At 45.4% G+C, this 23,840-nt stretch overlaps 1 protein-coding gene across 4 annotated transcripts in view; it reads right to left on the bottom strand.

Annotated features, from left to right (window-relative positions):
• The window catches only part of AMBRA1 (autophagy and beclin 1 regulator 1), a 207,670-nt gene that overhangs the window by 152,942 nt on the left and 30,888 nt on the right, over positions 1–23,840 (bottom strand). For 2 of the 4 annotated variants that reach the window (XM_056107402.1, XM_056107407.1), the window contains exons 2-8: positions 9,729–9,978; positions 9,295–9,353; positions 7,393–7,576; positions 6,310–6,482; positions 5,342–5,408; positions 4,338–4,484; positions 3,031–4,067 (exon numbers count right to left, since the gene is read on the bottom strand). In XM_056107402.1, the coding sequence (XP_055963377.1) occupies positions 3,031–4,067; positions 4,338–4,484; positions 5,342–5,408; positions 6,310–6,482; positions 7,393–7,576; positions 9,295–9,353; positions 9,729–9,863 (1,802 nt within the window). In that variant the 5' untranslated portion in view covers positions 9,864–9,978. Of the gene's footprint in view, positions 1–3,030; positions 4,485–5,341; positions 5,409–6,309; positions 6,483–7,392; positions 7,577–9,294; positions 9,354–9,728; positions 9,979–23,840 lie in introns of all 4 variants that reach the window. The other 2 variants (XM_056107387.1, XM_056107395.1) reach the window with 1 other exon arrangement.

The raw sequence follows: 23,840 nt of genomic DNA, 5'->3' as shown, positions 1-23,840 counted from the left end.
TTTCTGGGTTTTCAAAGATCTACTTTACTCTGAGGTGATGCTCAATATTTTAGTAACGGTGGATGTTACATTAGTTAAAATGAAAAACTTTCAATTCCTAATGTTTCTTATAGTTTCCAGATCACACTAGCTCCATTTCCAATGCTTAGTAGCCTCAGGAGGCTAGAAGTACCCACTGAACAGCACAGAGAATAGCTACATCGTCATAGAAACTTTTATTGAACAACCACTCCAGAGAGACATAACCAAGGTACTTCAGATAAAAATATCTGGGTGGAGGGTGATTAGGGGGATAGGGAGGGAAAAGGCTGAAGCAAGCGTTGCTCTTCCTTGATTGCACAGGAAGTTCATTTATTTTAATTTAGTCTTCATTTTTACATGCCTGAAAATTTCCATAACAAAAAGTTCAACGAAAAGAAAAATAGCTCACCTAAAAATGAAGCTATCATACTAAGAAATATACAAATGAAAGAGAATGTAAAATAGAAAAAAAAGATTTCAGTAAAACAAAAAAGTTCAATGCATCGCCCAGCAATCTGATCTTAAATAAGAAATTGTATTTCTCTGAACCTCACTGGCCTCACTGTAAGATGGAAAATTTAACACCTACAGTGCATAAAAATGAGAAATGAGGCATGGGTCTCTAATAGATACCACAAAGTAGCCCCTCCATAATTGCTCTCTACTCTATAATTAGTATCAAACAGTAACATTTTGGGCCAGAGCAATAGAACAGGGAGTATGGCTCTTGCTTTGCCCAAGACAGACCTGGATTAGATCCCCAGCACCAAGAACAGTCCCCCAAATCTCCACCAGGAGTGATCTCTGAGCAGAGACAGGAGTAAGCCTAAGCAATGCCAGGCTGCCTCACCTCCAACTCACCACCCAGCCACCAAATAATAGTAACATTTAAGTTAAACCATTCAGGTGTTAACAGGGAAGATGCTGCAGGAACATGGCAAACAAAGGCTGACTAAAGCCCAAGGCTACTAACTACACAGACACTAGGGGCTATCAGAGCATTATCACAAAACATTCCTTTCAACATTTAGATATTTAGATACCTATTGCATGCACAAGGTTGACCTGGGTTCAATCCCTTACAAGCCCATATGGTGCTCCAAGCCCCGTCAGAAGTAGTCAGGAGTAATTCTCTGAGTGCAGGGCTAGGACTAAGCCCTAAGCACTGGTACCAGGAGTAAACCCCTAAGCACACCCATACATGGCCCCAAAACCAAAAAGAAACAAAATGAACTGATTTTGTGGGGTCAGGGATATAGCTCAGGGAATGTAGCACTTATCTGCCTTGTAAGTGTGAGGCACTGGGTCTGAATCCTGACACTGAAAAAATAAAATAAAATAAAATAAAAAATAACAGGCCAAAGAGATAGCATAGTGTAATCGCCTTACACATAGCTAAATCGGGTTTGATCCCCAGCATCCCATATGGTCCCCTGAGCATCACCAATCACCATGAGTGATTCCTTAGTGTAGAGCCAGGAGTATTCCCTGAGCATGCTAGGTGTGGAACAAAAAAAAAAAAAAAAAAGATTTTGTGAGGGGCCTGAGAAATAAGGCATCGGGGTAGGGTGCTTGCCTTGCACACAGCTAACCTGAATCTAATCTCCAGAACTTGGTCCCCCAAGACCTGCCAGGAGTGATCCCTGAGTGCAGAGCCAGGAGTAAGCCCTGAAAACCACAGGTGTTGCAAAACAACAAACAAACAATCATTTTATGCACCAGACACACACTCACACACACACACACACACAAATTACATAAAGACTTCTTTAATGGTAATTCCCTTTCTCTGAAATTAGAATACATTTCATCTCAATACCATAAAATGAAGTTATTTTTTTTTAAAGAAGCATTTGATCATCTTTTCAAAATAATTTCAGGAAAATAGCTCTTTCCTCTTATGGTGACATGGGATACTATCAGTGGGCAAAAACCAGCTAGTAGATCAAGTCTTCTGAATGTCCCAGGGCATTCAGCATAATGCTGGAAAAATTGACACCACTCAACAAATACTTATTAACCATGTAACTCTCTAAAGCATCCTCCCAAAATAATAAGTACATTATGTGCACAATCCATATTCCCACCCTGCAGAAGCTTATGTCAGAGAAATTTCAGTTGCTTCAACAGAGGATGTAATGCAGCGAGCAATATGCTGTTTGGATCCAACAGGCATATTCTGGGAGTTGGTGATTACGCTAGATTTGACCTTTACAAAATCACAGAAAGAAGTCCCTAATAAATCAAGATAGATGCGCACACAGCCACACATGGCACATGTGGTGGGCGGCCCACTCCGCCCACACTGTCTCTGCCACTAGCAAACTGCCTCCAGTGCCAACTGGGGACCGAAAGGCTTGCCTTCTATGAATCACTGCACCACCCTGAGGTGGAGGCCATCCAGAGCATCCTAACTGGCTGCTCAAAACATCAGCTCTCTAAGAAAACAAGGACCTTCCTTGACATAGATACACTTCTACTTTTTTTCTCTTCCCTTGGCGAACCAACAATTCTCCAAATAACAAAGCTGAAGAGACAAAACCATCCCAGTGTTCACAGTGACACACGTGAAGAAGCATCACTAGGCTAACTTGTCCCCAGAAGGACTCTCACAGAGTCATTCCCGGCTCTCCGGGCCCTGTGCCTGTTTCCCATGTGTTGGACATACAATCTGTCAGAACGGTCCAAAAGTCACACAGATGAAGGAGGTCAGTGCTTCAGTATCCTCATGCCTCTCTCATCTAACTGACATGCTCCTCTCAGCATCAAGGTCACAAGCACTAAGTCAGAAAAGGAACTCTTAAGAGTCACCTGACTAAGGCTGTCAGCCCTGGCCTCCATCAGCCACCAGAGCACAAGACCTAAGGAAACACCCTGCAAGCTAGCAAGATCAGGACCAGAGGCGGAGGTCTGCTACTGCAGACACAGGCCCAGCTTCTGCAAGACTGCAGGAAGAGAGGGAAGGAGCAAAGGAAGGGTGCTGGAGAAGACAAGAAAGCACCTGCTTACCTCCGCAGGGAATCTTCCTCAGAGCTTTCCTCTGGCATATCCTGATGTAAGGCCTCCTGTGAAACAGTTCCAGATCTGCTGGACTGGGTGTAAATTCTCTCCCAGTGGCCGGTTTCCTGGTTGAAGGCCACCCCCACAGTCCTCTCCTCCTGCGGACTAGCGGAGCTGCCCAATTCCAGCCTGCTGGAGCTGGGCGCCTGACCCTCAGTCCGCTCAAGAGGGGGCAACTGGCTGCCGCTGGGCGGCACCCCCTCAAAGGTGCTGGGCACCTGCCAGGAGGGGTTGGCCTCACTCGAGGCATAGTTCGGCGTGGTTCTCTCCCAGCGCAGGGTGTCATTGTTGAAGGTCAAGAGATTGTGGCAAGCACGGCAACGGTTCAGGTGGCCACGGGACAGGTTGGAGTTGTTCTCGCTACTGTGTGGGGTGGGCTGGTGGGAAGGACCTGGCCTCTCCGACTCAAGGTTATTGTTGAGCATTTCCTGAGCCTGCTGGGCCTGGGGGGCTTCCCCACTCAGGCTCTGGTCCAGCTCCTGGAGCCGATCGTACTCCAGAAAGAAGCGTCTCAGGTCACACTGGAGTTCGTGGCGAATGCTGCCTGCGCTGTTCTGGCCGGAGCCATTCCCTCCTTCGGACTCAGGGGCCAAGCCTGCAGCCGGAAAGCCCCTCCCTTCCGTGGCCGAGGTGTACACAGAGGCCTGTGAGCCGCCTTCCTGCTGCCGCAGCACGGACAGCAAGCTCACCGAGGAGGCACTGGTCCTGGGCGGGGGCATGGCCTCGGCCTCCGCACGCGAGTTCAGACTGAGCACTGTCCGGGTCCACTCGGAGCCCGTCAGCCCGGGAGCCAGTTCTCGGTGGTGCCGAGATGGATGGCTAGACAGAGGGCCGCCCAAGGAGCGCCGCGTGGGCCCCAGGCTGAGGCTGCGGAGCGTGTTGCCGGCAGTGCTGCTCTGGACCGTACTGAAGGCAGACGGCCGGGTCAGGAGGCCCTGGTCCTGCGGCGCTGACGAGGCCTGCTCCGGGGGGTGGAAGGGCTCGGTCTGTACAAAAGAAAAGGAAGGGGTAGTAGCCCTGGCAGAAGCAGGGGGGACACTGTCCTGGTGTGGCAAGAGGGAAGGAACTCGAGTGCCAGAGCAGCGGTTGCAAAGGCACAGGATCCCGAGGTGCTGGCAGCACTCAGCTGTGGGGTGACTGACCCGCTGTCGGAGCCTGATGTAAGCGGAAGTCCTGGGGCGCTCCGTGGAGGGCTGAGGGGGAGGCGGTGGGGGTGAGGGGGTAGCAGAATCTTGCACTGTGCTTTGCTCTCCCACCTGGATGCCAGAGGACCGTGAGGACAGCATGTGCAGGAAATTGTGAAGGAGAGGCGTCCGGCGGACTGGCTGTGATTGCAGGAGGGCGCGCTGACGGTAGTGGGAGAGTTCGGTTCCGTCCAGGGGGATCTCCGCTTCGTCATCACCCTGCAACGCGGACCAAGGTGAGGCAGGAAGCAGAGCAAGGCAGTTAGGCTGAAGCTCCAGGTGAAGGATGAGAAATCACTGATCATCATCCAGGGAGAACCAGCACCCTGAAGAAGCAGCCACAGTGCACGAGGGCACTGAGAACTGGCTTCAGACTCTGAGTCACATGGTGCTAAATTATTCACTTCCAACCAGCGCCTGTTCTGAAGGAGCACAACTGGCAAACCAGGTGTCTCAGGAAAGGCTTCTCCATGACAGGAAAGCAAAATATCAGCCACCCAGAGGCACATCGATGACAAACCACCCAACACTCCCCAGATAACCCCTTTTCTGTTTGTGTGCCATATGGGCAGAGCTCAGAGTCATTCCTGGAAGGGCTTGGGGGACCATAAGGGATGCCAGGGACCAAACCCAGGTCGGGCATGGGCAAGGGAAGTGCCCTCCCTGCTGTACTATCTTTTCTAATGAGATCCCAGGATAGAGAAGGATGGTGAATCGGAAATGATTTTCCTGTCCAGATCACTGGTGTTCACTCTGAATACACAGTCTGAAGCTATTTTTTTTTTGAACCTTTGTTTGGGGGTTAGGGGGTTAGGCAGGAAGAGCATTGCGCACATCCAGCAATGCTCAGGGGTCACACGCGCACAGTGCTGGGGGCTGGGGAAGGTTGCCCATAATTACACCAAGGACTCCCGTATACAAAGCATGTACACTAGTCTTCTGAGCCATGTCCCCAGCCCAGTTCTGAATCCTGACAGGAAAGGAACAAGTGGAAACTGATTAAAGAGCTCAATATCAAGAAGCACTTGTATAGAGCATAATATCCAGTTTAGCTGGAATTTGAACTGCTAACTTACCTGCTGATTGGAGGGGTTCACGATTGCTGTGAGTAAGTAGTGTCCAAGGGGATCAAATCTCACCAGACTGCAAAGATAGAAAGGAAAGGCATACTTAGATTACAGTCAACAAGAAGAAACTTGTGTTCAAACTTCCAGTCATCATTACTAGTTAATTGTGATACTACTTCGGTATCCTTTTTCATCTATACTTTAAATTTTTCAAATAAGTTTAAATACTTCTGGTTATCACCTCACAGTTGTCAGAGTAAGAGAATATTCATCACAAAAATAGTAATTAAAGAACACCTGAGCTTCCAACCCAAGAAGCAGCTCCATTATTAAAGCACACATCTGCTCACATCTAAGAGTCCAGACGAATAGTAAAGCATCAAATGTCCCTACACTTGGCCCCAGGTTCAGGCCTTCCTTCAGACAAAGTAGTTACACCAGCAAGAAGCATGAGTGCTGGTAACAATGAATAATCTCACATCAAGTGATACAGATGAGATGAAAAAAATCAGCTTCCAAGAGGATGAAAAGAAGACAATGAAGAAACCTTCATTCTGGTCTTTTGTATTTGGATGAGGAGTAAACATCAATGAAAAGACCTGATACCTAAATCACCACTAATTTATAAAATATGTACATAAGGTAGAAATGACCTAGGTTCGATCCCCTGTACCCTATATGGTTCCCCAAGCACTGCCAGGAGTGATCCCTGAGCCAGCAGTAAGCCCTGAGCATAGCTGGATGTGTCCCAAAAACAAGGGGGGAAAAAAGTAGGATAACCTGTAAGAGTTTACCTACTATGAGGCTGGCCCAGGTTTGATCCCACATAAGGTTTTCCAAGCTCTGCCAGGAGTGATCCCTGAGCCCAGAGCCTGAGCATTTGCCAAGTGTGGTCCCAAAACAAACCAAAAGAAAGGGTGGGTGGGGAGATAAGGGGAGTCCTATAATCAGATATCACCTGTGGACAGAGGACTCACCGGACCCGTTCCATCTCACTAGCTGTCTTCACCACAGCAAAGGGCTCTCGTCGACTCCAATCCCAGAAATGGATCTCGTTGGCAGTGGCGATCAGCAGCAGTTGAGCGGTAGGGTGGAAAGCCAGAGAGGCGATGGCATTGTTGCTATCTGTGAACCAGCTTTCACTGCCACCCTATGAATGAACCGACCCAAATCATCCAAGGTTACAAGCCCCAAGCAGTCCAGGGTATCAATTTTTAAGAAAAGTCCATATAGAGTAAAATGACTGCACGTAAGACTTACTTTAAATACCTCCTCTGAGGTACAGGAAGAAAGCTCAAAGGGCTGGCGCACATGCTGGCATGTACAGAATCCCAGTACTACAGAGCCTCAAGCACAGCAAACCCCGCAATCCCTAGCTTAACTGGAAAGACCCCCAAAAAAAGTCCTCTGTAAATAATGCAGCAAAATCAGTCATCTGGCAATGTCACCATTTATCAGAAAAACATCACTATAAGCTTAATTCTCTGACTTCACATGTGAGCAAAGAATAGCCACACAGAGATCTTTCTGAAGCTGGTGGAACTCAAACTCAGCTCAACAACCTACTAGCCAGTCACCAGGTCAAGGTTCCTAGAGTATTTGGACAACCACGTACAGAGGAAAACAAAATCCTTCCTTTCAGGTGACAGAAAAGTAGGGGCTGGAGCAACAGTAGAGCAGGGAGGGTACTTTTAAGGGGCTGCGCCAGGTTCAATCCTTGGCTTCCCATCTGGTCCCCTGAGCACCACCAGCAATTATCTCTGAGCGCAGGGTCAAGAGTTAAGTCCTCAACACCACTGGTGCAGTCCAAGAACAAAACAAAACAAAACAGAAACCTGTTTTGAACACATTATAGAGCTTCTAGTACTGTGTCACAGTGAGTAGATTGAAATAGTTCCACAGGGTGTTCAGCTCACAACAGAGGACTCTCAGTTAGACTAAGGCCAAGACTTCCCCTAATCAGGAGTAGTCCTGAGGACCAGGCCATTCACTCCTCTAGATTTAATCATCCCATCATAAACATATTTGCCCTCGACTCTCAAATAAAAGAAAATACTTACGTGTAAATCCCAGATCCTAACCTCACCATCTAGGCAGCCAGAAGCAATAAGGCCTGAGATGGTGGGATGGAAAGTGACACACCATGGAGTGCGGCGATGCCCAATCAGAGAGTGGACACACTTGCCAGTCTTCACCTCTGTGATATAGATATTATGATTCACATGGGTGGAAGCCAAGAGAGTCCTAGAGGACCAAAGCACAAAGTAAATTTAGAGCACAGGAAAAGGAAATAAACTACAGACTACCCCATCTAGCAGAAAAAGATTAGGAGTAACCCCTGATGCATCTTGGGCATCAGGTAGTATATCTATCACGATCACGATCATCCTGTTATTCGTCGACTGCCTCGAGCAGGCCCCAGTAATGTCTCCTTCATCCTAGCCCTGAGATTTTAAAAAGTGCCATATTCAAGGCTCTTTCAGGGTTAGGAGCATGAGACCCATCATTGTTACTGGTATTTGGCATATTGGGTATGCCACGGGGAGTTTGCCGGACTCTGCCGTGTGGGCAGGTTACATTGGTAGCCTGCCAGGTTGTCAAGAATGGGATAATAAGATGTTGCGTGGCCGTGAATATAGATAGTATATCTATATCTATAAACAAAAGAAATATTCAAAAAAATAGAAAAGAAATATTTCAATCATTTAAATCAGTGTGACATCTTCACACCATCTTCCAAATGACACAAATCACGTTCTGAGAATGTGTTTTTCAGCTGAGAAAATGTTCGTGCTATTGGTGGTCTACATCACACAAAGGCTGGTAACTGGAAAACTTTCCAAGTTGGGTGCTCAATGTCCCTTGTTGCCTTTTATAGTCCCCAGGTTTGTTTGTTTTAGTGAACAGCTTTGTTTAAAGAAATTTACTTTCTTTAAGAAGAATGAGTGGAGGGGCTGAGGCAATAGCACAGCAGGTAGGGCATTTGCCTTACACACGGCCAACCAGGGTTCGATTCCCAGTATCTCATATGGTCCCCTGAGCACCGCCAGGAGTAATTCCTGAGTGCATAGCTAGGAGTAACCCCTGTGTATCATTGGGTGTAAAACAAAAAGTAGTATGAGTGGAGGGGCCAGAGCAATAGTACAAAGGGTGGGGGGTGGGGGTTTGTCTTGCATGTGGCCAACCCAGGTTCAATCCCACCGGCCCATATGGAACCTTCAGTACTGCCAGGACGGACTAACTCCTGACCTTAGAGCTAAGAGTAACCCCCTAAGCACTGCTGGGTGTGACCCCAAAAAGAAAGTATGGGGGGAGAAATGGAAAAAGAGATATGACCTGGGGCTAGAGTGACAGCACAGAAGGTAGGGTGTTTGCCCTGCACACGACCTGACCTGGGTTTGAGTCCCAGCATCCCATATGGTCCCCTAAGCACAGCCAGGAGTAATTTCTGAGTGCATGAACCAGGAGTAACCCCTATGCATCACCGGGTGTGACCCAAAAAGAAAAAAAAAAAAAGAGATATGACCTTCAAGAAAGAACAAGGGTTTCTCCAGAGGATTTTGAAAAAAGTTAAGAGTCCACATCTGGGGTTTAGAAGTAGGCCCAGGGTAGAGAATGCCCGCTCCCCAGCACCTTCACGGCTTGCACTGCTCATCTATTTTCCCTTTCTGCTTCTTTTGGTTTCTGGGCCAAACCAGCAGTGCTCAGGGACCACTCCTGGCACTGATTGGAAGGATCATATGTGGTGGCAGGACATACTAGGATCAGTTGTATGTAAGACAAGTGCCTTGCCCATAAGCACCTCACCCACAGTATTCTCCCTTTCTGATACTCTGGCACATCTGTTCATACAATGTTCAAAGAGCCTTTTAGGATTTGACTTGAAGACCAAGTCATGTCAAAAACACAAAAACGAATGCAATTATAAGTTATAAATTGTATTATAGATAAGCAGTTTGTACCTGTCTGGGCTGAAGGCAAGTAAAAATGTGGAGCGTGGACTATCCGGCAGTTCTACTCTCTGGCAGAGAGGGAGGAAAAAAAGTTAAAACATATTAGTTATAAACTATGGATCACTCTAACATGAAAACCATAAACCAGTCTAGGTTAGTATTCAAAGTGTAAACTTAAAATCTAGAATCATAATCAAACTTCAAACTGAGAGTTAAATCTAAATACCTTTAATAATACATCTTTAGAAAAAAAGCATAGTCCATAAATCCTACCATTTTGGATAGGTAGGACTACCTATCCAAAATACCCCTAAGTCAGATATATCAATTCTCCTACACAAAATACAACTACATCCCAACTCTATGTTATGAATCCATTCCAAAACCCATTTTATTATCACCCCCACAAACCTTATGCAGAATTCTACATCTGTTTTTCTCACCTTGCCCTCCCATTTCATCCACCGGGTCTTATCTTCTACCAGCTCCTGCAGAAGTCGTTGAGCTCCAAAAGCCCGTGTGCCCCGCTCTCGTCCCCAGAGAATCCGAACAGCATTCTTCTCTGGAACCACCTTCATGGTGCTCAGTGGCCACTGTCCACCAGGCACGGGAAGAGGAGCAAGTAGGAGCTCCACACACAGATGCAGCTAAAACGAGGCCATTCACGTCCCTGTAAGTTGTCCTCATGGAAATCTAAGGTATGGAGAAGAAGTTGTCAAAGAACAGCTGTCTACTTGGCAAGCGGAAACACTTCCCACGCAAACGTGCTTCCAGCGCAAAGTAATTTTTTTGTTTTATATTTAATGATGTTTTCTGAAAAGACCCCTCTCTCAGGATTTTCCAAATTATTTCATCTTAAATTCCTATCCTATCCTTCACAGCTCAGCCTCAAATCTAAATAATACCACAGACCAGAGAAATAGCTGAATGGCTGGGAGGCAGCGGTTCAATTCCTGACACCACATGAATCCATGAGCACAACCTCCGAGTTGAGCCAGTAGTCATCCCTGAAGACTGCCAGGTAAGGGAGAGAGGAAGGGACGGGAGGGAGGGAGGGAGGGAGGGAGGGAGAGGAGGATTCTCCAAAGCAATATTCTCTTATTATTTCTTTACCAGGTAGGAAGAACTTTTGCTAATAAAAAGTCCTAAAACTCTATCAAAAATAAAACTCAGGGCCAGAGAAACTGTAACAGCAGAAAGGGCATTTGCCTTAGATGATCAACTAAGGTTCAATCCTGGGCACTACATATGGCGCCTCAAGCCTGTCAGATGTGATACCTGAACACAGAGACAGGAATAAATCAAGAGAACAGCCAGGTGTGACCCCAAAAAATGAAAACAAAACACCCTGAATTCGACACTTGCCTTCCTTTTACATGCTACTCAGCCTTCCAAGTTGCTGGCTTTCCCTGTGATCTTGTAGACAGCCTCCAGATTAAAGGACAGATAAGCCTTCTTTCTATTCTTTCCTTTTCTTGAGGGGCTGGGGGATGAGGTGTCCAGAGGAAGAATAATTTAGGCAACCAACTTAAAAGGCTCTTGCTAGAGGTTCTTATGTAGCAGTTTCAATTCTACAAGCAAGTGTGTGAAAACTACCCCAGGGTATCCCCCTTCTCTTTTCCTCTGGGTTACTAAAGTTTCCGGAGAAATTACAGAGAAAGAGAAGAAAGGGGCTGGAGCAACAGTACAGCCGGCAGCACATCTGCCTTGCGCACAGCCAACACAGGTTTGATCACAGGCACCACCACATGGTCCCTAGCGTACTCCCAGGAGTGGTCCTCAGCAGAGCCAGGTACAGCCTGAATATTTAAAATTAAAAAGCCAGAATGAATATGCACCATTTATTCAAGAACATAATAATTTGTTAAATTTACTTTCACTAGTTCCATGGGTGGACAATCTATGGATTTTGAGGTTGGCTTATGCTTTTTTAAATTTCTAAACCACTTAACTGTCCAAGTTCACTGCATATCTCCAAGGAGTCAGGACTTTCTGCTTTATAATTACACTACCACTATCACATTAATTGTGATCTATTACTCATTTCTCATTCAAATTTCTCCGACAAAAAATATCTTTAGGGTTGGGAATGTGGCCAGCAACTGAGCACTTGTCTTGCAAGAGTGAAGCCCTGGGTTCAATTTCCAGCACGGCAGTAAATGAATGAATGAAAAGCAATGAATGAAAACTTACAGTTAATTAAAATTAAAACTCTTTAGTAGCTGGGTTTTGAAAAATAAACAGAATCAGGGGCCAGGGATGTGGCTGCAATGAGGTGCGTGTTTTAGCTGTGAGAGACTTGGTTTAATCCCTGATCCTGGAAGCACAAGGACCGAATGGGTGGGATAGGTACAAGGAGTGGGTGGCCCTCACAACACTAACCCCGGGTCCAGAATCCAGTCAAGATTCAATCAATAAGGGCTGGAGCACTAGCACAGCACATAGGGTGCTAACCGGCACATGCTAACTCAGGCTCAATAGTCAGCATGCCATCTGATCCCCCAAGCCCTGCCAGGAATGATCCCCAAACACCATAGGTGTGCTCCCCATAGCCCAACCCCCATCCCATCCCACCCCCAAAACAAAAAGAAAGAAGACACAAGCAATGAACTAGGCTACTAAAATAGATTCCAACTTTTGTTTTGATCGGTTTTATACTCATTTACTTTTATACAACACTAGCTTTATGGGGAGCTGGGTGTGTTTGGGTCACTCTCCGAGGAGCTGGGGATCAAACTGGGGTTGCTGTGCGGAAGGTAAGAACCTTAACCCCTGGACTAGCTCTCCAGCTCCTGTAACACTAGCTTTTACAAAGATAAGAACAAGGCACTTGACTTAGAAAATGTCTTACATTTTCATTTAATTTTTTCTTTTCTGGTTTTTGGGCTACACCTGGCTGTACTCAGAGCTTACTCTTGGGGGATCATACGCAGGACCAGAGAGTGAACACAGGTTGGCTACATGCAAGGTAAGTGCCTTATCCCCTGATGCCATCTCTCTGGCTCTACTTTTTTTTTTTTTTTTTGGCCACTGTTTCCTCACAGAAACATTGCCTTTCCATCCCTTGCATTTCCTGTGAGAAGGAGGTTACACCCCCCACCCCCGCCAGTTATATATATTTAGGGTAAATGGTTTTTCCAAAAATGCTTTATGAGAGATGCTATCTGAGGCTAGAGAGATAGTACAGTAAAGGCCTGCCTTGCATTCAGCCAACCCAGGTTTGATCTCCAACATCTCATATGGTCCCTGAGCCCGCCAGGAGTGATCCTGAGTACAGAATCCGGAGTGTGGCCCTGATTCTGCACTCAGGGATGACTACTGGTGGGCACCACTGGGTGTAGTCCAAAGTCAAAGAGGGAGAGGGAAAAGTGGGGGGGAGGGAGGGAGGGAGGGGAGGGGGAGGAGAGAAAGGGAGAGACAGACAGAGACAGAGACAGAGAAGAGGAACTCAGTAAATTATGAGATCAATTGACAAAATATGTTCACTTGGTTGAGCTGATAATGGAGTTCTCATTATAAAGGTGTGTTTCTTTACAAACAGTCAATCTGTACTTAAATTTGGCACCACGTGAATATCCTGTTCCTCTCAACCTTTTGCTTAATGATTTGACATTCACTGATGATTCCTTTTTTAATTATTTCTTCTGGGAACTATTAAATGTTGGCTCTAATTCCATCTTTAATACTGACATTCTTCTGGAAAGAACTTTTCCTTAAAAAGGGGTGGGGGTCAGAGCAATAATACAGCAGGCAGGGCGCTTGTCATGTACACAGCTGAACCCAGTTCGATCTGGGGCATCCTGTATGATCCCTGGAGCACCCCCAGCTGTGATCCCTGAACACAGAGCCAGAAGCAAATCCTGAGAACCACCAGGAGTGTTCCAAAAACAACAACAAATACACTGAGGTGGGGGAAGGGAAGAGAAATAGTAAATTAGTAAACTGGTTAAAGCACTTATCTTGCATGCAGCCGATTTGGTTCAATCCCCAGCACCCCATAAAGTCCCCCTGAGCTCCTCCAGGAGTGATCCCTGAGTGCAGAGCCAGTAGTTAGCCCAGAGCACAGCCCTTATGGCCCCAAAAAGAAAACTTAAGGTGTGCGTGGGAACGGGGAGGGGGCAAGGAGAGAGGGGGATGGAAAGACAGTACAGAGGGTACGGTGCTTGCGTTACATGAAGCAGACCTCAGCTCGATCCCTGGCGCCACAAAGAATCACCTGGAGCTCCACCAGGAATACCACTGGGTGTAGTCCAAAAACAAAAACAAAAACAACAACAACAACAACAACAACAAAACCTGAGGTAAAGTAGGGCGGGGAGAGTCAGGAGGTAAGACAATACAAGGCTATAGGGGCTGTGACCCTGATTTTGATCACATATGGTCATCTGAACACTACAGGGATCACACAGAGCCAGGAAGGGCTACTGTGCAGGCTTTGCATGTGGGAGGCCCCGTTTGATTACCAGTATCACTGGGTGTGGACTCTGAAGAGAGACAGAGAGATGAATAAGGGAAATACTCTTTTTTTTTCTAAAGTTATTATTTATGGGCCAGAGAGAGAGTACAGCGAATAGGACGCTTGCTCTGCACATGGTAAACCCAGGTTCCATTCCCAGCATTCCATATGATCCACCAAAAGTGATTCCTGAGTGCAGAGCCAGGAGTTATTCCTGAGCATCAAACCCTGTCCCACCTCCCCCCAAAATTACTACTTCTATCTTACTCGAACAGCAAAAGATGAAGTCAATTCAAGAATCCCTCTAAAAGGAACTAGATGGTTAATCTATAGTAAGGAAGATTTTGTGGGTACTGGTAACAAAAGTTCTCCAAGATAATTATTAAAGGGGGGGAGGGAGCAAGGTACATAGTAACATAGCAGTGTTACTATTTGATAAAAGAAGCAATTAACAATCATGTATTGAGTAATAAAGGAAAAATATAAATGTAAACAAAGATAAAAGCAAAATTCAGTGCTGTGTGTGTGTATGTGAGTGTTTGGGCTATATTTGTGTGTGCTCAGTGCTTACTTCTGGCTCTGTACTCAGGGATCATTCCTGGTAGGGCTCAGGGGATTGTATGCCACAACAGGGTTCAAACCCGGGTCTATCACGTGCCCTACCAACTATATTATCACTCCAGCCCCTTATGTCATTTTTATTTTTTAAATAGGAAAATGTATTTATTAGTCATCTACATATTTTTAAAATAGTGTTTGGGGCCATATCCAACAGTGTTCAGGGCAGTTCCTGGCAAATTGCAGATTACTCCCTGCAGTGTTTAGGAGACTGCTCATGCTGGAGACTAAACCCCTATCTATTGCATACAAAGCACATATGTGCACTAGACTACCAGCACTAATTTTTTGTTCAGCCCATAAACATTTCCTATTTTTCTTAAAATAAAGGACACATAGAGGCTAAGGAAGCACCTCAACAGAAAATTATGTCCCTCACATGTAAGGTGGACTGGACTTAATCCCCACCACCATGAACACAAACACACACACACACACACACACACACATACACAACAGTAAAAGCAGCAAAATATAAAGCTATAATCCAAAGTTTTTAATATATATAAAATATATTATAAATATTATATATTATAAATATTATATATTATATATAATAAATTTATTAAATATATATCCTATAGGAAGTAAAAATTGATACAAAAAATGATCCTTTCCAGGCAACTGGATTACAGATAATTTTTATAATCAGAATGTCAATGTAGGGGCCAAGGACCAGAGTGATAGTACAGTGGGTAGCATGCTTGCCTGGCACGCGGCTGACCTAAGTTCAATCCCTAGTATCCCATATGGTCTCCCCAGCACTGCCAGGAATGATTCCTGAGCACAGAGCCAGGAGTAAGCTCTGAGCACTGTCAACAGTGGCCCCAAAACAAATACAATAACAAATGAAAAAAACTGCTTAAAAACAAAAAAGTCAGACAATTGGTTCTTTTTAGGTCTTAAATACTTCCATCTTAAAGTGCACAACTAAAGGCACTCAAATACAGAAGGAAAAATATTACAACTTATGTTCAAAGTAGCTTTCTCCCCTAAAATATTAAGATGTGAAAATCCAGAGGGATTCTACAGTAAGCAACACTCCAAGCTGTTAGTCACACACAACACAAAGTTCACGCAGGAACTGCAAAGGAATAGTCTCTGGGCACATCCTCATGCTCTTTCCCTTTGTTCTTCTCCCTCATTCGCGCATGCTATGACTATGTCCACACTGAAAATGTCAATATGCTACAGGCCAAGGTCCTGAAGAAACCAAATGAACTAGCTGGAAAAAATCATCTCTGTGGTGATGACTCTGAAAACTCACTCAAGATGAAAATCCAAAGTCGAGGAGCAATAGTACAGAAGGTAAATTGCTTGCTTGCCTGTACATGGCTGACCTGGGTTGAACCATTGTACCACGTATGGTCCATCGAGTACACCAGAAGGTTGAGTACGTCCCCAAAACAAAAACAATAACAACAAAATCAAAAGTTGGTAAGTGGTTCTACCACAAAATAGAATAAATAACAACAAGGAAAGTGACAAAAATTTTGTTTCTATTAGTTCACCTTGTATCTGCAGTTCAGGGATTTCATCTGTAATTTTTTTTCATTCAATATTGAGAAATTTATAAAAAATAAACTTTGTGGAACCAAAGAAATAGTACAGCCAAGACAGTGCCCATATGTGGCTGACCCAGGTTGGCTCCCTGGCCACATATTGTCCCCCAAGCACTACCAGGAATGAACCTTGAGCAAAGAAGTAAGCCCTGAATACAGCCATTATGCCCCCTCTCCCCAAAAAAATAAAACAAATTTTCAGAGTCCTTTGTCTTAATAGTACAACATAAAAGGGATTTCAAATAAATGAATTCTAAGGATCTGAAGTGGTAAAGTGGGTGGGGCATTTGCCTTGCACACAGATGACATGAATTTGATCCCCAGCATCCCCCAAGCACCACCAGGAGTGATTCCTGAATGCAGAGTCAGGAGGAACTGCTGAACATCACTTTTGTGGCCCAAAATACAGAAAAACAAACAAAAAAAATTAATTTTAAGCCATTTATAATCTTATTAACATGTGGTAGAAAGAGTAACAGTCCAAATAACCTACTTGCTCAAAAAAAAAATTCTGACTTGTGTAACTCAAGAAAACAGTCTACAAACACCACATGATTCAGGAAACACACACAACCTGAAGTTCCCACAGAAATCATAAAAGCAAAGATGTGCTTCAAATACAAGTCATCAACAAAACAAACAGCTGAACAAAATGAAAACCAAATCTGAGAATTAACCAAGAGTTTGTCCCAAAAACGTAAAGACACTAAATGTTTCAAAGAGCGTGAGAGATGATGAGAAATCTGAAAGGCTAACACTATATATATAGCAAGGCTTCACTTTGGCCTGAAGGGAAGTAACTGCTGTTCCTTTAAAAGGACAAGAGCCTTTGCTTCTCTTATGTACTTATGGCCACCTGAGAAGAGATTTTACTTTGTTCTTTATAAAGAACAAAAGGAGCTAAACCAAATCAAACTCAAGCAGGCCTGTCTGATACCAGCTGAGAAGGAAGTGCCCTCAAGTAGGTTTTTTATTCCTCTTTGTGAAAAGGAGGAAGAAACACGTTTCCCAGTCTGTCCCTTAAATCAGAATGAGACAAAGGGTGCCAAGAATAGTCTTTGTGATGCCACTACAGTCAGAGGCAACATGGGCAGATACGTGCATGACATTATGACTGAGCCTCTAAAAGATGGGAAGATAATCTTTAAAGATTTCCTCTGCTTAATTCCAAGACATAATTATATTTCACAACGACTAATAAAAATCACCTAGAGAGTTTGCAACAACCCGTGGGAACTACAAGTTAGATTTATAGGTCCCCCTGGCAAACTGGCAATCATCTGCCAGCAATTTTACTCTACCTTCCAGCTACTTGAGCAAGTAAAGTGAGCTTTGGGCAAGTTAAATTACCTCTCTGAGATTTTGCTTCCTCCTGTGTCAAACAGGAATCACAGTGGACAGGAATCATGTTAACACTGTTGCTATTATTGTGGTTATTACTAGTGAATCCTCCCTGGGGGTTTCACCATGGTTTCTATTACCAAACAATACTGCCAACTAACTCTGGAGACCCCTAATTCCCAAGCATAGTAGATTTCTAAGAAACACTGCAAAGGCTATTATCAAAAACAAGGCACTGAGAAAGCCAAGTATATTTGTACAGCAACAAAGACTAGATTTGCAGGCACAGGGTCAGAGAGTCTGACTGGCAAGCAACCCGGCACAAGTATACGGTATCACCTATATGGTCCCTGACCACTTTGAAGTGACACCAGTAGTGCTGAGAGTAGTCCTAGACAAGAGTGCACCCCTCGAAAATGAAAAAAGAAGTCAGTTATATATATATATATATATACACACACACATATATATGTGAATTTAAAAAAAAAAGAAAAAAACAGACAAAACTAGAGACAGACAGGGATAAAGGAGTTTGCCTTGCGTGCAGTCAGGCCCCAACTCAATTTCGGGTACCTCCTGATCCCCTGAGCACTGCCAGGAACAACCACTGAGCAAAGAGCCTGAAGTGGACCCTAAGCACTGCCTGGTGGTTAGGTGTGGCCCAAAAGCAAAAAGCAAAACAATCACCAACTGGCTGGAGTGATGCAGGCATGCTTTTGCATGTGGAACGCCCAAGCTCAATCGTTGACACTGAGGCAGTCAAGCCAATGCCCAGCTCCACAAAAGAGTCCCTAAGCACCATTACACATGGTCCCCTTGCACCTTTCAGGGAGCTATCCTTGAGCACAGAGCCAGGAGTAAGCCCTGAGCCCACGCAGGTGTGGCCCCTCAAAGAAAGGTAAAGGTAAAGGCCCTCCCGTTGATCGTCGATTTGCTCGAGCGGGCCCAGTAACGTCTCCATTGGAGACTTTGTTGTTACTGTGTTTGGCATATCGAATACTCTCGGTAGCTTGCCGGGCTCTCCGAGAGGGGCGGAGGAATCGAACTCGGGTCGGCCATGTTGGCCGCTTGTAAGGCGAACGCCCTACCGCTGTGCTATCGCTCCAGCCTCGTGGGGGGCCCAAGTCCTCAAAGAAAATAAGTAAAAATTCATATTTCATATTCTCCCTTCCAATAGCATTCCAAGAGTGTGAAACAAAACCATCAGAGAGGGTGGGGATTGGGGGCTCAGGAGACGGCTCAAAGGTCTAGGGCACACGCTCTTCTTGAGGGAGGCTGGGCTCAATCCCCACCACCACATGGTACCCTAATCACTCCACCAGGAGTGATCCCAAGCACAGAGCTGGGAGTAACCATAAGCAGCCACAGGTGTGGCCCCAAAACAAAACAAATAAGATACTAAATCTAGGATAATTTGCATAAGAAAATTTCTCCCAGCAACTGAAACTGTACCTAAGGTCAGGAATGGAGTTCTGCAGCACATCATTTGCCTTGGCATGTGTGAGCCCTGGGTCCAATTCCCACCACCCACAATTAACATAACAAATAATTACAAAGTGTCTGGTCTTAATTAGAGGCCTGAACCTGGCCCAGTACCCTGTAGAAACTCCATGTGGGTAGAAACACAGGGTTTTCTAGAACTGGCAGCTCTGTTTTCATTAATACAACTTTCTATAGGGCATTTCAGGACACCTCAAGTGATACAACACAGGCTCCACAATGCAAGCACCACAGCAAGCACCCATACCTGGCCTCCAGGCAGCGTTTCTGGCATGATCCTAGAGAAGACAAAGGTAAAGAAAGGTAGGGAGGCCTGGAGAGATAGTCCAGCAGGTATGGCACTTGCCTTGCACACGAAAGACCCAGGTTCAATCCCCAGACCCTTATATGGTACCCCAAGTCCCGCCAGGAGTAAGCCCTGAGCTTACTTCCTTCCCTAGGGTGGAAAGAGGAAGGGAGGGAGGGAGGGAGGGAGGGAAGGGCAAAGAATCTAGAAACTCCGCCAGGAGTAAGCCCTGAGCTTACTTACTTCCCTAGGGTGGAAAGAGGAAGGGAGGGAGGGAGAGAGGGAAGGGCAAAGAATCTAGAATTGTCAACAGGTAACACATTCTGAAGACAAGTCTACATGAAAGCAGAAAATTATCAATTATGAACTGAAGAGGGTTTCTATAAAAAGCAGAATGCTAAAATGTATGAAAAAGTACTAAACTCAGTTATATCTGGATAAATTTAAAGTATATTTCATTTTTTAATTGATAATATCTAGAGATATTCCAATAGAGTGGCATATATTCAGGTCTTGCAGTCAGACTGTCTATGAAACACTTTGGGGGCTGGAGAGAGAGAGAGAGACTAGCTGACCATGTGCTTTGTGTGCAGGGGGCCTGAGTTCAATCTTGGCCACTGAAAGCATCCCAGAACACCAACCAGAAGTAGATCCAAGAGCACTGGATGCGGGATGACCAAAAATAATACACTGTACCTATGCCAAAGACACTTATTCTAGGGTGGCAAATTTTGCTCCCTATACGGCTCACCACAGAGGTCTCTAAACCATTTCATACTAAAACAAAACCTTGAAGCTAGGGAGATAAACGGCTTTGTAGCGCTGTAGCACTGTCCTCCGTTATTCATCGAGGGAGCACCAGTAATGTCTCCACTGTGAGACTTGTTACTTTTTTGGCGTATCTAATACGTCACTGGTAGCTTGCCAGGCTTTGCCAATGCAGGCAAGATACTCTTGGTAGCTTGCCGGGCTCTCCAAGGGGTGGAGGAACCAAAACCGGGTGAGCTGCGTGCTAAGCAAACACCTTACCTGCTGTGCTATCACTCCAGCCCAAAGGGCTTTGTAATGTTATTAATTCATGGTGATTCAATTTTTTAAAAACTGGGGCCAAAGAAACAGCTCAACAGGTAGAGCACATGCTCTGCATGAGACCCAATTTCAATCCCTGGCACCACAATGTACCACAGGGACCAACCCATAATCAGATTAGAAGCAGCCTCAAGCACCATTGGATGGGGCAGGAAAATAACAAACTAAACCCCACTGCCCCCCCCACCCCTCCCCTCACACATCCTGAAACAAAATAACAGGGGGCAGGGTTCAAAGCTCATCAGTGAAGCAGACATTATCACACAGTGCATGAGACCTGAGATCTGGGTATGATACTGGACACTGAAAAAAAAAAAAGAATAAATGAGGGGCCAGGAGTGATCATACAGCAGGTACTTGCCATGCATGCAGCTGACCCAGGACCCATATGGTCTCCTAACCCCTGCCAAGAGTGATGCCTGAGCCCTGAAGTAAGTCCTGATCAGGCACTGATAGGTGTGGCCCAAAAACAAATAAAATATATAAAAGAAATAATGGAGGTTCTGGGTTAGAAGGGAAAGGGAATGAGCAGGCTAATCCTTAAATCACTGCATCACTGTACCACTGTCGTCCAGTTGTTCATCGATTTGCTTGAGCAGGTGCCATTAACATCTCCATTTGTCCCAGGCCTGAGACTTTAGCAGCCTCTCCTTACTCATCCTTCCCAACGCTGCCATATTGGAGGCTCTTTCAGAGTCAGGGGAATGAGACCCGTTATTGTTACTGTTTACACTATGGGGTTCCATAATGTATTGGTTATCACGTGTGCTTTACATGCAGAAGGTCCTGGGTTTGAGCCCCAGTGGAACCACACAGTAAAGTAAAGTAAAGTAAAGTAAAGGCCCTCCCGTTGATCATCGATTTGCTCGAGCGGGCCCAGGAACGTCTCCATTGGAGATTTTGTTGTTACTGTGTCTGGCATATCGAATACGTCATGGGGAGCTTGCCAGGCCCTGCCGTGCGGGCGAGATACTCTCGGTAGCTTGCCGGGCTCTCCGAGAGGGGCAGAGGAATCGAACTCGGGTCGGCCATGTTGGCTGCGTGCAAGGCAGACGTCCTACCCGCTGTGCTATCGCTCCAGCCCAACCACACAGTGGTAATCCTTATTTTACTAAATTTAAATAAATGAATCAAATGATAATAGTCCCAAGATAGCGGTTATCAAATAAGTAACACTGTCATAAAGCTTTTTTTAGTTTGCTTTTGCTTTGTGGCCATAGCTGACAATACTCAGGGGCAGTACTCACCAGGTGTGGCCAGAAAAACAAAAAACCTATACCCTGCTACCATATCAGCCACTAATCTCACAACCAACGTTTCACTACCCACCATCAGCAAGGATCTGCCTCCTTTATAGTGGTTCAATAATCAATAAATTAAAAAAAGATGCTCAGGGGGGAAAATGGTAATAAAAAACTTATACTCCTACCCTTATGGCGCAGGGAAGCAAAAATTTGCCATGGCAGGAACTGGGGATAGGTCAGAGGCAGAGGGTCCACCTTGCAGGCATTAAGCCAAAGTTCAATCCCCAGCACCACTCACAGGAAGTAGAATGTGATCCTGGTGGCACTACCCCTTAGGATTCTTGACACAACCAGGTGTGTGCCCCACCCACTCACAACAGCAGAAACAAAGGCAGCAAAAAAGGAGGAGGCCCAGAACAGAGTGTCAGGCACTTGTCTGCCTGCATGCCACCAACCTCACTGGAATGATCACCCAAGCAGAAAGTTAGGAATTAACCAGTGCAGAAAGTTAAGATTATCACAGCACAGCTGGAAGAGGCCCAAAAGATGGGGGATGGTGGTTGTATTTTTAAATATGTCTTAAACACTTAGCAACTTGTATCTGCTAAGAGATTAAAACATTAACAAACATATCTGCTGGGAGGGGCTCTAAAAGCTGGGTGGTGTTCTTTTTTTGTTGTTGTGGGGGCCACACCTGGTTGTGCTCAGGGCTTCTGGCTCTGAGCTCAGAGATCACTCCAGGAGGGGCTCCAAAACACCCTGCTGCGAACCAAACCCAGGTCTGTGAGGCTAGCTAACACCTTAAGAAACTCCTCAGGTTCCAAGGGTGAGACTTTTTAAAGGAAAATCCATTCCTTTTTGGAGAAGATCTAACTTGGAACTTAGGTAATTCTATTCAGGTAGGTAATTCAATTCAGGTCACAGGCTTCTTGTTGGTCAGATGTGTGTCTGCAGGGATGAGGCGAGGGCTCACACTAGGCTGAAAGCAGTGTGCCAAGAACCACTCTTACAGGGCTGGGGAGGGCATTCAAAGTTGCAGGGTGATCCCAGGGATGGAACGCCCTGCCTCATCCATGCAACACCGGCCTTGGCCCACTGAGTCACATCCACCAGGCCCTCAGACCTTTGCTTAACATCCTTCCCAGTAATCTTCCATGGCTGGTCTTCCCTTTTTATCCCTCAGCTCACTCATGTCCTTCAATTTTAGTTGAACAATAAAGAAGATGACTAAAGAAACCGGGGGCCTGGGAGATAGCTCAAAGGGTCAATGCATAAGTCTTACATGTGGGAGGCCTTCCCCCAAGCACTGACTGAAGTGACCCCCTAAGCAACTTGCTGGGAGTAGCTTCCCCCCTCCCCTTCCCCCGCCCCCAAACTGCAGAAACAAAGGAAGCAAAAAAGGAAGAGGCCCAGAACAGAGGTTCAGGCACTTGACTGCCTACATGCCCCCAACCTCAGTTTGATCACTGAACAGCATATGGCCTCCCAAGTACTGACAGGTAAAGCCCCCAAATACCTGAAATTTAAGTATTGAAATTTTTAAATATAACCAGAGGGATAGTTTAATGGGCTGAGTGTGTGCTATGCTTTCAGGATGCCTGCGTTCGACCCATGGCACAGCATGGTCCCCTAAACACTCCCAGGCTGGAGTGTAAACTTGGCATGCATGAGTTCCCAAGTTTGATCTCTGGAGCCATAGGACAGTGTACACACACACACACACAAACACACACGTGTATATATACATGTACCAAAGAATGTGATTTTACACATTCAAGTCGGTATGCCCTTTTGTCACCTTCTGTCAAATATGAAATATAACTTACCACACCTGAGAAAATAGAGGAGAAACTTCCTGTACAGTCTGTCATGCATCACATATAGATGGGGATTTCTTTTGAGAAATGTGTAATTAGGTAATTTCCTTGCTATGCAAATATTACAGTGCAATTATACAAACCCAGGGGGTCTAATGTGCTACATACCTACTCTACACAGTAGATTATTGGGATATCCAACATACATGTGGTCCTTTATTAAGCAACGAATGACCATACAGTTTTATACCTATTCTGTCTCATCCACAAGGGAGACATTTGCTAGTGATCTCCCCGGACCACAGAGTCTCTATAATTAACTTCATATGCCTGTCTGAGGTAGACAGTCACTAAAGACTACAGATTTCTTTCCTTTCTTTCCTTCCCCTCCTCCTTTTCTGCCTCTCCCCCTCCCCTCTTCCATTCCTTTTTCTTTTCTTTCCTTTTTTCTTTTCTTTCATCTTTTCCCTTTTCTTTTACTCTCTCTCCTTCCTTCCTTCCTTTGGGGGAGAGGGGGTGTACCATTCCTGAGGTGCTGGGGCTATTCCTGGCTCTGTGCTTAGAAGTGACCCCAACAAAATGTCACCTACCATTTCTTCCTATCCTGCTCCTAATGCCAGTCCACCCATCAGAAGGAAAGCT

This window comes from Sorex fumeus, unplaced genomic scaffold (genome assembly GCF_029834395.1).
Source record: "Sorex fumeus unplaced genomic scaffold, SorFum_2.1 ptg000007l, whole genome shotgun sequence".
NCBI classification, from domain to species: Eukaryota; Metazoa; Chordata; class Mammalia; order Eulipotyphla; family Soricidae; genus Sorex; species Sorex fumeus.
The sequence above is the reverse complement of the archived record's forward strand: the minus strand, read 5'-3'. Positions and strand labels throughout refer to the sequence as shown.